Source organism: Vespa crabro, chromosome 1 (genome assembly GCF_910589235.1).
Source record: "Vespa crabro chromosome 1, iyVesCrab1.2, whole genome shotgun sequence".
In the NCBI taxonomy this organism is placed as follows: Eukaryota; Metazoa; Arthropoda; class Insecta; order Hymenoptera; family Vespidae; genus Vespa; species Vespa crabro.
The window spans coordinates 7,515,474-7,534,132 of record NC_060955.1 but is presented as its reverse complement, the minus strand read 5'-3'; the positions used below and the strand labels follow the sequence as shown (position 1 = coordinate 7,534,132).

Genomic DNA, 18,659 nt, shown 5'->3' with positions numbered 1-18,659 from the left:
AAATTAAATATCTTTTTTTTTCTTACGTAGGAATTTTCTTAGAGCAATTAATAACATTAATTTGCTTGCAGTCGCGCTTTTTTGAAGCTTATTATTGTTTAATTTGTACGGTTGTGTTTGTAAAGAGAATTTCCGTGAATGCCGAAATAGAAGAATTTCGCTTTTTTTTCATTCCTTTTTTATATATTCTTCTAATATTTCCACACAAAGATACAGACCAGACCATATTCAAACTATATTATTTTAAAATTTGATATACTTCTATTGAGTACACGTTGTTTTTCTTTTATTTTTTTTTTATTATCGGTTACAAAAGAGATTGTTATTTGTCAGATTACTAGATTGTTACTAGTCAGCTAGCAATAGGGACGCGAGTAAAACTCGTGAGAATAGCGTTCCGTATATCGTGATACAAAATTTTCTTAACAAGATGTGCTCCACCAATCGAAATTTAGGAGCAAAAAGGCCGTTTAACACTATATGTTGCGTTTTGTATGTATTTATATTATATATGTATAATATGTGTGTGTTTGTATTGTATACGTATAATCGAGTCGATTGCTTAAATACGAAAATAAAAATCTAATAATGAGATACGATATGCCTGAGGCTTTCCAATGCTTTTAAACACAATTTTTTTTGCCCGATTCTCCTTCGAAAATTTCACTTAAATTCTAATATTGCTGTGTTGTATGTTCTATGCGAACACAAAAATAAAAATATTCTTTTGAAGATGGGAATATTCTTGTTTACGATACAACTAGAAAATAAAAATTCAAGATTAATAACAGAAGGTACACAAAAGAAGATAAACTGAAAGAGGTTCTTAGAATCTCTACGAACTTAAAACATAATGTGAATAAGAGATTTTTAATGAAAAATCTAACATTAGACTGTGATCGATGAGGCTTAGAAATCGTATGAATGTTAAACAATAGTCAAAATAATTTACAGACGAGAATCGAGCCATTTAAAATTGTGAGTTCATAATCCTCGTTGTTATTTTTAATTGTAATTCTAAGTGTTTGCCTCAACACTCTAAATAACTTTTGTCAAACTCGAGAGTGCGCTCATTTTCATTTTTGTTGTTTTGTTTCAATTATTCTAATAACACGAGTTAATTTTGACTGTCTACCTCGTACGTTACGCTTTTACGTGTAAATATATGAACGCGTATGTAACTGTATGTGTTTTCTGTATAACGTAGGCTTGTGTATATATATGTATATATAAAACTGCGAGGAACACTGGCTTTAAAAGTTGAATAAAGCTCAGAACGATGAATCAAGTTAACTATTTTTCTTTCTCTTATTCTTTTTGTTTGTTTGTTAATAACGTATAATAACCGGCATATATGTATAGAGGAGACGTGAGTTAATTGGCGACTATTAAATTCTTTTAAAAGTCGAATGAGATCGTTGCTTTTCCAAAGTCTACTACCATTCATTTTTAAGTTAATCGTCGCTTTTTTAAACAGTCACTGAAGAAGGCACATTTGTGATGTGTTTCGCGTTTGTCTTTCTTTTTATTTATTTATTTTTTTTTACCTTTTTGTTTTTCGCGGAATTTCGTTTTACTTAGTACAAAGTGTCGGAAAGTGTGCACAAATTTTCCTTAATCGTCATTGTCCTTCGCGCTTATTTTTCTTTTCTTTTCTTTTCTTTCTTTCTTTCTCTCTCTCTCTCTCTCTCCTCTCTCTCCTCTCTCTCTCTCTCTCTCTCTCTCTCTCTCTCTCTCGCTCTCGCTCTCCCTCCTTTCTCTCTTCGTTTTTGGCACCGTATAAAATATACGTGTCGTATATTTTAATTCTGTAAAATCTTCCACTTCCCTACATTTTCTTTTAACTTCATTTAACTTCATTTTACAATTCATGTAAGCATAGAGAAACGATAGTCGTAATAGATTGACTAAAATTTGTTGCTGGAGGCAACAAATGGTATATTTTACTGTAAGAATATCGTAATAAATCAATCAATTCGCTCGCCATGTGAATCAGTTCTTAAACACAATATAACTCTAGTAATTTCTACAAAAAGATAAGAAAAGAAAAAAATAAATGAAAAGGGGAAAAAAAAAGAAAAAGAAAATAAAGATAATATATCGCGAACTTGTAGATTTGGACGTAAATTTATATAACTCATTTTTACGTTGTCAAATCGTTCGTTAACACTTTTCTACTCATATAAACTTATTAACCGATACTCGTGCAAAAGAGGATAAATGCACAACCAGGACACACCGATACGATCTGGAAAATGGCGAAACGTCGTTTTTTTCTTTCTGCGTTCTCGGGTGTTCTTACACAATGTAATATGCAACTTTAACAAATAGATAATTTGTCCATATATTGGCAGCTAGCTGGTTGTCGTTTAACGCGAAAGTTACACGAGCCGGTATTGTTTATTCCGTTAATATCTTCGCGTTGTTTTCTATCATATATACATACATATTGTAATATTATATATGAACTGTACTTCATACATATACTTCTATTCGAAAAAATAATGTATGAACATAATTTCGGATCATTACGTTATCTTTCCTCTCTTTTAATAAGAACAAATAGTCATATGTGCGAAAATCAATGCACAGACCTTACAATTCTAAAGGCGATTTTTTCTAAAGACCACTCGTTCTCCTTTTAATCCGCACGTACGATATATTTCTAAATATTTTAAACCCTCTACTATCGTTTCTTATTATCAATTATATCTACAATAGTCGCTGCTATAAACGAGGATTACCATTCATGATATAAGAAACATTAGATATTTCGCCACTTCCCGGTGCAATTCGTAGCGATGGACCTTTAAGCGCGACTTAATATATGAAAAAGAATAAAAGAAAGAAAGAAAGAACAAAAGGGCAGGGGAAAGAAAAATGAAAGAAAAAAGAAAGAAAAAAGAAAGAAAAAAAGGAAAAAAATGAGAAAAAAAGAAGAAAAAAAAAATAAAAAGAAAGAGATCGAACGTTATCCAACCTCTTTACGTCAATGACACAAAAAAACGCACGAAAATGCGTAACACTTTTGCTCAAAATATCTCAAAGTACAGCAATGCGTTGGATTGTCAATATGAAACGAAAACTAGTTTCCTTAAATCAAAAAATCGCGTTAATAATGAAGAACGGAACAATTAAAGCTCCGTTTTGTCGGATGGTTGATTCGCATGTCTTTGGAGCAAATAATGAATGGAGTTAATCCATTCTAATGAATGGAGTTAATCCATTCTAATGAATTAACCGCCGTTGGTTGCTACATCGACAAGCGGATCTCAAAAACGAAATGTCTTTTGAACAAAAATTATATTATCATTATGGCCACCATTTTTTCATCGCTTTATCTTTATCTCTATGTGAAACACGTTGTTTTTTTCCTATCTCTTGTTCACTTGTGAGAAAAATAAAAGGAAAGCGTAATCCAAAAAGCACCAGGAACTTCATCGTGGCTCTGTTCTTTCGCGATAAGTTAAACTGTTAAACAGAAACAGCACTCTCGCGTTCCTTCTCTTCCTGCTGCCGTACTGCAACAGCAGCCTCGACGAGCAGGTACAGACACTTGAACTTGTCCTTGTCCTCTTCCGGGGGCGTCGGTGGTGGTGTTTCATCGCTGCGAGGATTGTGAGCGTTGTGCGTACTACTATAAACTTCTGTCTCATGTTGCACGTCTGGAGTTGTCGTTAAATGTTGCCTTGGTGCACTCCAGTATGCAGCTTCGCTTACTATCGACGAATCTTCCTCGTCCCTATTGGTTGAAGGGAAAAGAAAAGAAAAACAAAAACTATAATCAAATCATTCCAAAGTTTTATCAATCTCAGATTTAACAATAATTTTATTCGTTTGTTCCGTTAGAAAAATAAGGTATAAATTTTTTTTTAACACTTCCGAATTAAAATGCACATGCAAAACTGTTGCGTTTCATCGATATAAATATCAACGTATCTAGGATCACGAATTGAAATAGATGTTCGAAATGATTTCACGCTCACGCAGACACTTTTTTTCCGAGTATAAAAATTTGTTTCAAGAAAATTTAGAGAGAACAAAGCGAGATATAAACTAAAAAGTAAGAGCTCACATTAAATGATTGTTGAATAAGGATTAGTCGTAATGCGAGGAAATTTATAGGGGCTAACGATCGATTTCGCTGCTTACCCTCGTCGAGCTGGATGGGCTATCGCGTCTCCGTAATTAGGTTGATCATTTTTCTCTACTTTGGTTTCCGAATACGGATAAACAATTACACTTGGCCACTGAGTAGCAGGACGTTCTTCCTCACTATGCGAACTGCTTTCATAGTCGTTCGGACTATCCTCTTCACTTCTGTGAAACGTACAATCAAACGATTACATATATACGCATACGTTACTACATAAATATATACAAACGTATTGAAAATATAAAAAACAACAAAAGCGAGAAGCATTAATGATTTAACTGTTGAATATACAGTATGGAAAAAATAAAACGCGTGAAATTGATAATTTCCTTCTTTAAGTACAGAGAAATTTGATGATGTAAATACACGTTAAGAATAATTGGCTAATCGATGTTTTATATCGCACCTACTAATATGACACAATATCCAAACATGAAATCTCGAGATAATCGTAACAAAACGTGGCGCCTGTCTTCACAATTTCCGATTATCTTACATAATCCAAGTTTTAATGTCGTTCAATGATTTTAATCAAAATATTAAATAGATATTATTGTATGGAAATTACACATGTGCAAAAAAAAGGCGTTTAAATGGTTAAAAAAAAATATACTATGTGATTTTCCTATTCTATAGGAAGTTAAAAGGTATGAAAGAATTTTAATAATAATTTTGTTTGAAATATTTTATATAAATTTCAAATAAATTTAATAAAAATTCTTTCGGATAAATATTCATTGTGAAAAATATCATTTTGAGAAAAATATTATTTTGAGTAAAATATCATTTTAAGAAAATTCATATTTAAAGTTTAACAATTATTTTATAAAAATTGTTACATCATCAATAATTTGAATTTCGATCTAATAAGAAAAAAAATTTTCAAAACTTTAAATTGAAGAACATATAATAACAATAAATAAACAAAAAATATATATACATATATATTCAATATTTTTAAATGTTATGTAAGTGGTTTTCCTTTTTAAAGAAGATAAATATATTTATAATAGTGATGAGAATGTAATGATCGCAGGAAAAAATGATATTTCGAATGGACTACAGTAAAAGTGCACACATGTGGTGAAGATGTTTCGTCTTTGACTAAGAATTTTAGATTTGAATATCTTGTAACGTAAACAAACGGAACGCAAAGTGATTGGAAGGTCAAAGAGGAGAAAAGGATGTACCTAATCAAGTCTAAAAATGATTTAAAGAAAAAAGATATTAAAATTCACTCACCGATACATCAAGCCAGTTGCTTCTCCATAATCGTGATCTCTTCTACGTTTCGGCGCACTGCATTCGGCCAGAGGATCCCAGTTTTGGTTGCTTCTTTGATTAATCGATGGTTGTTGATGACTTCCACCTGGCATTTTTTTACCACGACGTGATATAGTGTATTGAAGAGGATCATGTCCTTCTCTGCGGATCATCTCCGGTAAAATTCTTCGCCTTGCGTTGATGAACCAATTACACACCTGTCAAACACCGAGTATTCACCTGTTATGTTAGATTCCGCAGACGTATGTTTAATTTGTCGAAAATCGTACGTGTCAATAAGTCGAGTAGCACTGAGCTAATAGACGTTTACTTGTAGAAAGTTTTCAAAGTAAGAATATAACTTTGCAATAACTTTATGTCTGAAGTGCTCAAGATCTGAATCTTAAATAACAGAATATCAGAGTTTCTTCGCTTATATATGACAGAAGGCAACAACCAATTAGAAAGAAGGGGAGTGGTCTAGGGTAGTGGATTTTAGTAGTTTAAAGAACAAAGTGCAAGAAATAGTTAAAACAACTGTTTTATGATGCCAATTGATTTATCGTAGGGCAAGATTAAAAATTTGAAAAGAAAAAGATTTGAAGTAGAAACTCAGCTCAAAGAATAACAGTTTAACTATTATTAAGGATCATAAAGGTTGTAGTTAAGTTAGATATTAAAAGTATAGCCTAGCTGCTAGGTTAAGCCTAGGTAATAAAGGATAGGAGGGGCATAATGTTGTTAGGGTCAACATGTTGTTTCAAAAATATTATTATCTCCTACAATGAATGTTATTGGCTGTTAGTGATGACTAAGAATCCAATGCTTTATTTTCATTTGACGCTTATCATTTACCCCGGAATTGTATTGAGAATAAATACTTCGTATTTTCAAATATATACTATACTATCCACATAATACTACACATATTTAAATTAAATTGTACGAAAAATATTTTTACTTTTCAAAAAGTTTTCTATAAAAATGCATCATTATCAGTTATATGATTATCCTATAATATATTAAAAAGTGCTTTATATTAATATTTTATTAAATTTGAATGAAATAATTTACTAATATATTAATGATCTAACAATATTAATGAGTAATATTATAACATCGCAATCGAAATTAAAAATAAAACAAAACGTAAAAAACGAAATTATTTATAAATAATAATTGCAATATTTTTAATTTGATTAAAATATAAAAAATGATTAAGCTTAAAAAAATATATATTACATAATATATATTATATGATATTTCTTATATATTTAATACTAATATAAATGCTGATAAAGGTTTTTAAAAATTTCAATTTTTTAACTAATTCCTTATATAGCATATATTACAATAATAATAATAATAATAATAATAATAATAATAATAATAATAATAATAATAATAATAATAATAATAATAATAATAATAATAATAATAACCTGTAATACGGTGAGATTCGCCTCCTGGCTGAGAGTTAATTTCTCGCTGTCGCTTGGATAAGCGTTGTATCTATGCTCATACAGCCATCGTTTAAGAATCTTCACCGAATGCTTCGGTAGATTACCACGACGTTTCCTGACAGAATGTGCGGTGGAGTGATGAAGAATCCCAGAATGGACCTTCCCGCGTATTGTTGATGTATCGTGCTCAGCATCCGACCCGCTTTGATCGTCATCGGTGCTGCTCGACGATGGAAATCGCTCTCTCGCTGTAAAAACATAAACAATAATACTTTCTTCAATTTGATTTAGGAAATAACATGAATATTATAAATATAGTTTAAATACTTTACTTATGATATATTTGTTTTAAAAATATGTATCAATTATACCAGATTTATTGAATTATTTATACTTTATTACGAATTATTATTTAATTCATATGGTTTATTTTATTGCTTTATAAAAAGAAAGGTAAAAAAAAAAAAAAAAAAAAAAAAAAAAAAATATATATATTTATAAACAGCTATAATGAGTATACGAATACCTTTGGAATTTATTGTATGTAAATAAGATGAATTATTTTTTCTTATTAGAAATTCGATTTTGAAAAAAAAAAGAAAGAAAAATAAATGAAATTTTTATAAATAAACATGATGCTTGATATCGAGTCACATTTCGTAAGCTTATTTTATTACTGTTTTATAAAAAGCAGTTAATTTTTATAAAAAGAACTTAAATTTTTTATAAAAAGAAGTTAAAAATCTGCTGGAAAAAAAACATGAAAATTGCTTAAGAACGTAACAGTTATAAAATACTATTATGTATATATATAGAAAGAAGTTAGGGAGTTATGTTACCATTATCATTTTTATAGTATCTACTTCTTATTTCTTTAGAATAAAAATGAATAATAACATCAACTCCCTTGAAACATTCATGTAAATATGAACATTGAAAAAAATAACTTCACATCTAATTGCCAACGAATGATATTACACGACGATCAGATGATAATTAAAAAATGACTGAGGAAAATTGCATCGTATCGGCGACAGACCAATAAGATATACTGGCGTCTCGAATGTTTATCGATCTCTGTCTGTTAACGCGAATTAAATGAAAAAAAGAAAAAAAGGAAAAAGAAAAAAAAAGAAAAAGAAAAAATAAAGCAAAAGGTAAAGAAGAAGAGAATAGAATATCAACAATACAATAAACAATATTTATTTTTATATTTATAAAATAAGATACATTAAAAAATGAGGTGATGAATATAGGGACTATCGAAGGACTCCAACTCTCTTTCAAGGGCGCGCTCGTGTGTAGCTAGGACATTTAAAGTTTCGTGTATACCAGCAATCCAACGGTACATTCAGCGTTGCTTTAGAACAGAGATAGAGATAGAGATAGAGATAGAGATAAAGAGAGGAGAGAGGGGGGGAGTTAGAAAGAGATGGAGATAAAGGCTCGAATACCGGTTTACGTGCCTCGGCATGTTCTTTCGAAGAAAACGAAGCATCGTGCCGGTAAATTCAATGAGGCCGGCCTCTTTCTTCTTCTTCTTCTTCCTTCTGCTTACGTAAAGTCAAGAACACGCGAGTAGAGACAGACAAGAGTAAAGAAAGAAGAAGAGGTAAGGTGAGACGAGTAAGAATCGAAGAAGAAAAGGACCTTGAATAGCACGTGGGACCTTCCTCTCTAACGAAGCCCCTACTTTAACTCGCTTAACATCGTCCAGAAAGACTTCTTCCATTCGTTGTCGTAGTCGTTATCCACTTCTCCTTCGTCAATCTTTGCACTTCGAACCGTTCCTTCTTTCATTTTATACCGATCGAAGCATGCAAACATGAACACAAGTACATATGCATACGCAGACACACACACAGAGAGGTGCGATATCGAAGAGATCAACAAAATTGCCGGAGTGTATCCACATGTATCGTCCAATAACGATGTCTCGTGAAAGCTTTATGATTATTTCCTTCCTTGCCCTTAATTAATGAACTCATTAATTATTCTTCTCTTTCCTTTTTGATCGTTATAAACAACATTACACACACACACACACACACACACACACACACACACACACACACACACACACGCATATATATATATATATATATATATATATATATATATATATATATATATTCTCGACGATTTAGACTTTCGCCTTTTTTTTTTAATAAGTGTTTATATCAATATTGAGAAATTCAAGGCTCAATGTGTATAATTAAATGATATACAACAGTGATCGATTATGAGCAATGACGAAAATAGAAACTTCTTATAAATGTCATGGTTTCACACACTATGCAATTGTTATCGCAAATCAATATCGAAACTTTTCATCTGCTACATTTGAAATAATGTACATAGTAAATTAACGATCTATGTATTATCGATTCTTTCAATATTGCCATTAATTTGTCCTCTTGCTTAAGACTTGTTTACACAGTTGTCGGGGTATTCGTTAAAGTATGGATAGTAAAAAGAAATCTTGATTAATAATGGATTCTTACTTTTTATATCAATAATGGTGTGATCGCCAAAAGCGATCACATATGTCTGCTATAAGTAAAAAAAAGAAAAAAGTCAAGAGTAATGGTATTATTTACGGCGCGTAAAAGTCATCAAAAATGAAAACTCTTATCTGTGTTTAAAGATCGTCTATGAATTTTCGTCAGTATAGAGGTAGGGGGGAGCACGATAAAAAAAAGTGCAAATATTACATAAGCTTATTCTTTCTTTCCTTTTCGTTACTTATCAAACGTCGAATAAATAAAATGTCATTGACGCATAACGCCAAAAATTGATTGCTAAGGGGCGTGTACACCGTTCGCTCGAATAAGAGAAGAAGAAAGAGAGGAGAGTACAAGTTCCGAGACGCGACAGTAGCCGCACGTAGCTAGGTAATGCTACAGAAGATCTCTGTATCTGAAAATAACCAGTGTGCTCTCTGCCGGTTCCATATTTAGCCCGAGTGTCGTGGACTGACTCGTTAAGGTCAGACAGAGACGGAAGAAGCTGCTGCGGCAGGGCAAAGATGCGATAGATAGAAAGAGACAGTAGGAGTCCGCAATAAAGTGAACGAGATTTTCAGGACTCGACCGAGTATCTGACACCGTCTCTACCCGGAGTATTTTTCACTTCCGCAGTTTTACGCGAGGAAGATCCGTAAGAACTCTCTCTCATGTTTGACAAAGATCATTATTGTTAAATCTTATTGGATTTATTTACGATTTTAATCCCATAAGTTGGGATTAACCCCTTTCCCATTTCACTTTCTTTCTTAAGGATAATGCGTGATTCTTTCTTTTCTTTTTTTCTTTTTTTCTTAATTTCCCATCGGTTTTTTTTATTCTCAGTTTAACGTCCTACTTTGCTTTTGATTATTATCTCAAATATATCAAAGTAACATGTATGTATATTTATGTAAATATAGAACGTTTAAATATAAAATCTGGCAAAATTACGAAAACGTATGAATTTACAGAGAAGTCAATGATAATTCCTATTATTTTCCTCCTATCTCGTCTGAATCATGAACAATTCACAAACGATTCGTGACTAGGTTAAATCACTTCCTCGACGAAGCAAATTTAACTGAGAAAGTTAGGTAGTAACGTAGGTAGGTAGGTAGGTAGGTAGTAAGGCAAAATCGTTAAACGTTCTCATACGTTCGTGACAATCAGCTATTTTCGGAACGGTTAATTACCTCAGTCACGACGGCACATCTTTGAGCGAACTAGTATTTTGGTCTCTGGCATACGAAAAAAGAATGAGAAGAAAAAATGTCACTGATGATATGCAATGATCAGCATCACCATGTTGTCGACCTCATTCAAAAAGACATGACAACGAAAAAAGACGTTAGAAGACGAATGATCGGCGATAGATCCCGGCCGACTATGCTCTAAGTTTTAGTTCTATTTACAACTCTTTTGCTCTTCCGTTTTGTCACTCTGTAGGAATGCTAAAGATTATTTTCAAATGTCATCATTATTGTCAATAGTCATCAATCAAAATTAATTCAAATGATCTGAAAAAACATATCCATATACCTTAATTATATTGATGTAAGGATTAATTTTGTACAATGATTATAATTTTATGCATAAATAAAAAAAATAAATAAATGTTATAAATACAAATGTTTTATAAGTTTCTAAAACCTACTATTATAACTATGATCAATATATCATTCATGTATACTCCTTTTGATTGAAATAGTAAGATAATGTATAACTGATATTTGTCACTTGGTGAAAATGTTCAATAGCAAAAATGTTCTCTTTCATATGAAAACAGATATAACACAGGTATAACACAGATACATGTTATTTTTACGAAAGACACTAGATTCGAAAGTGAGAAAAAGAAAGAGACAGAAGGAAAAATTAAAAAAGAAAAGATAATACATCTCCGTGATGGAACACTCGTTGTAACCAAATCCACGATTCTGGGTCTGCATAGGCGCCTAATCTTAGCACTCGCGGATTCGTAGTTACGTAAGGTCCAGTAACCTGACGGCGTAAAATTAGGATCTAAGCGGCTCGACTAGACAGGCACGACGTGGTGTCTCAGAGAGTCGTCGCCACGCGAGAGTTTCTTCGATCATCCTTTTTCCCTAACGAACGATTTATCTTTCCAAAATTTTTATACAATTTCTAGAAAGACAGAGAAAAAACACAAATTTATATATATATATATCGTTTTTCACTTTCGAAAATTAAAATCTATACATAATTGTCAATGAAAAGATTAAATTTTTCCTTTGAACAAATCCGGTCATTAACATCACAACGTAATGAAGATATTTTTGTGTCGTTGAATTTGTTCCTTGTCTAAAGTCTGCCATTAATATCTTGCAAATGTCCAACATCTTTGAATGTTCTCTAAACACGCTAATATGCCTAATGATAGCACGATATCTAATTATATTTAGGTGTAAACAAATAACAATATATAAAAAAGATCAAGTAGAGGTTGATACTCGAAGAGAATAAGAGATAGTCATCATATTTGGTGGAAGGAGTCATCGAGCCTCAAAGAGAACTGCATCGAACGTAGTAAAGGCATTAATATTCATTTAGTGGTATATATATATTATTGCTAACTTCGGTAATGACGATGTCGGTTTCGTTGCTCGACTTGGACTGCATCCAAATACTGATAGGGGTCACCGAGTTGCACGGTCTCGTCTGAGGAACTCGATTCCCGTTTGATTCGATTTTCGTTTCGCAAGATGTTAACCGCACACACTAACAGACTGGATATTTCTCGAGGATGCAAAGTATATAACACACACAAACACACGTGTGAGATGACGACGACGAATTAATTGGATGTACTTGAAAATCACTGATGAGTCTTCTTTCATCAACTATTTCGTATCGAATCCATAGGAAAGATCGAATAATCTCAGAGATTACAGGAAGCAACAAATCAATCAGTCGTTTATAATGTTTAAGTTTCATTAAAATCCTTAAGACATATCATCTTCCTCATTAATTAATTTTTCGAATGATACGATCGTAAATACATATCTACGATGACATCTATACCTGTCCAATAAAATAGTAATAATAATTAATATATGTAAGTTGAAGATTATTGAAACTTCGTTATAACATGATATATATATATATATAACGTGACACGACTGACTTTATGATAAATTCCTAAGTCTGTAAAAAAAAAAAAAAGAAAAGGAAAGAAAAAACTATGAAGATAACTACGAAGCAAAGTACACTGCACTTATTTATTCAAGAGGTTAAAACGAATTGAAAGAGCGATACGAAGGTAGGAGTTATGAAATATCTATTGTCGATTACGATATTTATTGTAATGTGCGAGACGAAGATAGATTTCAGAATATAACTGGAAAAAAAAAAAAGTAAAATGAAAAAGGAAAAAAAAAACAAAAAAAAAACTTCTCCACAGAAAGATAAGTTCGAAAAATTAAAGATTAAACTCATACCATTTATTTATTCGAGGACGATAAGAGAGGGGGAGGGAGAGGGAGAGTGAGTGAGAGGGAGGAGGGGGAGGGAGAGAGAGAGAGTGAGAGAGAGATGGCAGTCTGACAAACGGCAAAGAATATGACCGGTTTCGCGAAAATATGTTATAATCATGTTATTTGATGCAATAGATGGCAAAAGGCGTCTCTCTCTTTTATCTTTCCCTCTTACATGAGACGTAACCGCCATCGATTCCATTAGAAAATGTCGCATCGACGATGTTTCGCTTCTGTTCCTTAGCAAAGGGATGGGTAGAGTGTTTTATAGTAACATCAATGCTCGAATTGAACTAACGCATTTCAATAACATTTCGATAATGACATTAGAAAATTTAATTCCAAACTCAAGAATTCGGCTATTCTATCACAATTTTACAAAATCGTTAAAATAATCCTTGAGAACTTTAGAAATAAAATAATAAAAATCGATGTGAGAATTTATAAGGATTTTTCATCGAAGAAAAAAAAAAAAAAAAGAAATCGAAGCGCTGGGTGCCTGTCAAACATATTCTGATAAACATTTGGATGATATCATCGATTTCTTTACCATGTGTGCACGTACGAGTCAACATTTATATTTCTTCCCTCTGTTTTATGTAAACGATTGTTTATTATCTGGTATCTTTCTTGAAAGGTTTATTAAAGATATTGTATATCAAATGAGAAAATACGAAGGGTAGTTATATATATGTAGTCTTTTTCCGATTCTTTAATTAAACAACACCGTTAGAAATAAGAGGAACGTGGTGTTTTGTAAACACATTGCTTAGTGTCTTACAACATATGACCCATACAATTGTTCTCTACGTAAAACGATGTTATTCTCAATTGAAAAAGAAAAAAATTTTCAACACATTTATATTTTAACGTTTATCTTTCATCTTTTAAGCACAAATGAAATGATTGTCAAAAGTATCAGAGATTAGATCAGACTTAGACATTTCCGTTATGTAATCTGTAGATTTAGAATGATGCGAAAGAAAGTTAACAAGGTTGCCATAATTAGAGTAGAGATATAGAAAGTTAAATATGTATGCGCGCGCACACACACACATACACACATACACATCTTTCTGTATCTTTCGTGAAGTCGATTCCGGTCTCTTTTATATTGTTAGCCATATGCTGTTACTGACTTCGGATTTCGGCCAGGATTCCAAGCCAGGCGTAGGAAGCATGATTGGCACTTACACCATCGTTACACGCAGTCGTATGATCGTATATTTATACTATATACTTAAGTATACCTACGGGAAGTTAGTCGCGATGGCAAGAGTGTACAAGGGTGTTCGATGACGTTCTTTGCATCTGGTCAGGAATCTTGGCTGAAATTTTGAAGTCTGATCATGCGACATTACCGGATGTCAGCGTGGAAAATATCTTCAAGAAGTCCTCGACATTCGATATAGAGTAACTAAGGACTATTATAACTCTTACTCTCTCTTTTTTATTTTTATTTTTACATGACATACAATTAAATATTATTCGTGATGATTTTGATCTTAATAAACTGAAACGTAATTACATTTACGGCTTGATAACTCACTCTATTCATATTTAAGTTATTACTCGTACCTGAACGTTGTCCCTTCATTTTTCTTTCTTTTTCCTCCCTTTGTCGAATCCTAATTTCACGATATGAGTCTAAACATCATAAAACGACCCTTTCGAACAGGTTAAGTTTCTCTTTTCTAAAATTACGGAAAATTTCGATATTGGGCCCTTTCTCTTTTCTAAAATAACGGAAAATTTCTATCTTGGATCCTCTTCCCTTTTCAAAGTTTTTCTTTGATTATATATACGCATACCGAATACACTCCGTACGTTAAATCGAAATATATTTATATCCTCAAATTCAAATTTCAAATATTTTATTTTTTAATTTATTATATATAAATCTAGAGCAAGCGAACTGTCGTGTAACAGTTAGAAGTGGAATCGTTATTAAAGAATATAAAGAGCATCGGGAAATACGAAGATGAAGATGAAGATGAAGATGAAGACGAAGGCGAAGGTGAAGAAGAAGCTGTAAGAATGACCGGACGCGAAACGATCAGCTTGGTTATAAAGTCAACCGAGTTCAATTACTTTAGTTGCGTCTTCGCTCGAACAAGTTCTCGGTTCGAGAGTCTACTCGAGTTCCCCTTACACGCGCGTATTAATGTACACGACTGCTTTTATCACGCCATTGGCTATCTTTGAAAAATATCATGCATATCTTTGTACATACAATATATAAATAAAAAAAGAAAAAAAAAAGAATATTAAAAACTAATTCGAAATAATACAAAATTTAAACGTACAGTTTTATGAAAGATTATAATACCGTTTTCATTTATATTGACTGATTAAAAATAATTGAAATTAATCCTTTAATTCATATCACTGTTTTATAAATTCCTTCTTATAAATAAACTTCCTTTATCGATTAAAATTATATGAGATTATATCCCTTCAGTTTATACCGCAATTTTGTAAATTTTATAATCGATTTTTCGCGTCGTATAGTACGTACGCATTTCAATCTTAAAATTCACTTTGAACCCTGCAAAGCATTATTCTAGTAAACGGATCTCGCGTGTTGACGAAGTCTGACGATCTATGTGCAATGTATTATATATATACATACGTATACCTATAGGTACATAAGTCTGCATATATTACCTATGGCGATGAACTCTAACTAGAAACTTACTTCGAGGAAGGACTTCTGTTATGTACGAAGTAATGTGACAAGCACGAAATTGTACCTGTAGAACTTTTAAAAGATCGATTTATGATTGTATTTCTATGAAAGCTTTTTAACACATTTTAACACGTTGACTACCGAGAAAATTTTACATCAATCGATACAACGTCTACGTCATGTCCCTGATAATTAAAAAAAAAAAAAAAAAAAAAAAAAAGAAAGAAAAAGAAAGAAAAAAAACCATTAGAAAAATTATATTTGTTTTTATAACTATTAAACTCAAAGTCATTATCGATAATCACAATTTTGTAAATGTAAAAAAAAATAATAAAAATAAAAAGAATTATTAAGATTGTAAATAAAGCTTTGCAAAATCTAATACCACCGTTGATTCTTATAATACTCTGCGTGTTAATAGACGAGTATTTTATCTGATCAGTTTGATCATTGTTTTCTAACGTACGAAGCGAAGAAGATTGTGAAGCGTTACGTAAGCGATTTTTCTAATTATTCCTCGTATATAGCATCGGTTGTAGAAAATAAAAAATAAAAAAAAAATAAAAAAAAAAATAAGAAGAAAAGAAAGGAAGGGTATGATTTATAGGGATAAACAAAAATTCGTATGAATATAATTTGGTAAAGATCTGTTTCTTTTGTTTCTAAGAAAATTATAAAATCGGAGCTCAAGAAATATGCGAGCGGTAACAACTTTAATATTTAACGTGAAACATGATAACTAAAACCTGTTTGAGGTCTAATCCTTAAAACAAGTATCCTTAAAACGTGATTTAAAAAAAAAAAAGAAAGAAAAAAAATGAACAAAAAAAAAATGAGAACAGGTCTAAAACATCGGTGACACATTTTCACACATATAAAATATGCGGAAATTTTCGAGATTGATCGAAGAGCAACTAACCGAGTGGTTGTACGTTTAAAATACGGCCGATTTTAAGGTGAATGATAAGTTGTTGAAAGTACAGATCTCGCATGATGATTTGAAAAGCTTGCTATGAAGGAGTTTGCGTCGTTCAATGACATGGAGTCTGCCTGAAAAATATTCAATTGGATCAATCGCGACAGCGTTATTATTCTTGAAAATTTTTCGAACGAAGAAGCGAGATTAAATGGAAAAAAAAAGAAAGAAAAAAAAAGAGAAAAGAAAAAAGAAAAAAGAACAAATGAAATAAACAATGAAACATTTCAGACGACTTATTTGGCGAGTTAACAAAAAAGCTATAAATCTGTACGATATTTATCGTTTAAAAAAAGAAAAAAAAAATACAATTAATCGTCGCCATTTTATTGATTTTTCAATCAATCTTATTGTAAGAAGAAAACAAAAGGAATTACGAAGTATCAGACGCCTCGCTCCGTCCTTTCTAATTAGCTAAAATACGAATTTATCGATCGTCGATAATCATCTGTCTCTCGAGGATGAATGAGCGAGCGCGGGAATCTCGAACACTATAATTAGACGACGTATTATCAAAGGTACGCGGAATCGAATCGGGCATCATTTCGTCCTCTGCTCCCCCCGCTCTTCTGTTATATTCAAAGTAAAGTGATTCTTGTTCCTACATGTTCTCTTACTATGTATCTTTCTCGCTTAGCATGGATTAGTTCATTTGTGTGCTCGCATATACCCATTACTTAATATCTAGTTATAACCAACGCATTTTACACCTAAGCTAAATTCGTATGTATCTCAGGACCAAGGACAAAATAGAGATATTTTCGACGCGAGTCGAAATATACTTCGTTCAAAGCCAACAAAGTTGATCGATAAACGGTTTGAAGTTGAAAACGAACGAAGCGCGCATTTCGATCTTTCGCAAAATAACATAACTCTCAAAATACGGTATTATTGGATATTTTCGAAACTTCATAAAAAAAAGAAAAGAATCAAATTCAATCGAGGTAAAAAAATATTGATGTATTTTCGACGATCTGTTGATAGAACTTTGCAAATGCAATGCAAATTCGAACTTACGGACATGCATGATTTATTCCGACAATGTACGTTTCCGTTCAATTCTGCGAACAACATTAGTACTTTCTACTTATACAAGTTATTGATGTTTACTTAATTATTTTTTATAGAAGCATGTCACGATAAAAGACGTTAAGATATAGATCGAGCATACAAAAATACATAGACGTATACGTATATTTTACGTAAACTTCGTTTGTTATATCTAATTATATTGAATATAATTTAGAAAATAGTTAAAATATTGATAACTTAAATAATCGAAATTTATAGTAATAGTGAAAGAATGAAGTTGCACAAAAAATCATTTGTAAAGATGTTCGCACGGTTAGATACATTTTTCTCATAATAAATATATTTTCCATACTATCTAAATAAAAATACCTTAAACGATTCATCGCAACATATCACCTTATCCATAGTTACAACGACGAACGAGCAACGACGGTAACCTCGTTGACATCCGCTTACGTATACGACGCCCTCACGCTTTGCATTGAATACGTCGGTTACATACGTTAAACCGAAGAATACATATGCATCGTTTGAATGATCGATCGTTTTAGAAGACTACGACGACGACTACAACGACGACTACAACGACGACTACGATAAGAACCAAAATCGCATAATTATTATTTTTCACAGTTGACCCATTAATACTCCACGTGCTGGGTTATTGTCGCCTTCATACATTCGCGTGTGCACTATCGTAAAACAAAATTTTCAAGATATAAATTGAGATTATTTTATAGAAAAGCATGTGCTATCTTGATGCGAGGTTCGACCGTCGTCGTTGGTATTATTAGAGAAATTTAATCTTGTTCTCTGAAGAGTCTTCCTTCAATTCGAAACGTAGTTTTCGTCATCGATAACTTCATGAATTTTAACTTATCTTTCCAAGATGTTTCCATCCAAGATGATAAAAATAGAATGATGTATTTGTATTTCCATTAGAAATGCAATCTTTTAAGAGAAGAAAAGTTCCTATTTCTGTTGACCGATCGATCGATAGTTAAAATAATAGCACAACAATCTCTATGAAATATTAAATGGAGCCATATTTCGGTTATAAGAATACGATATTAATTATT

At 31.9% G+C, this 18,659-nt stretch overlaps 1 protein-coding gene across 3 annotated transcripts in view; it reads right to left on the bottom strand.

Annotated features, from left to right (window-relative positions):
- Window positions 1-264: 264 nt before the first annotated feature.
- Window positions 265-18,659, bottom strand: part of LOC124432825 (homeobox protein AKR-like) — a 42,715-nt gene continuing 24,320 nt past the window's right edge. For all 3 annotated transcript variants that reach the window (XM_046982108.1, XM_046982107.1, XM_046982105.1), the window contains 4 exons: window positions 6,862-7,130; window positions 5,399-5,637; window positions 4,153-4,320; window positions 265-3,742 (listed from right to left, as the gene is read on the bottom strand). In XM_046982108.1, the coding sequence (XP_046838064.1) occupies window positions 3,475-3,742; window positions 4,153-4,320; window positions 5,399-5,637; window positions 6,862-7,130 (944 nt within the window). In that variant the 3' untranslated portion in view covers window positions 265-3,474. The remainder of the gene's footprint in view (window positions 3,743-4,152; window positions 4,321-5,398; window positions 5,638-6,861; window positions 7,131-18,659) is intronic.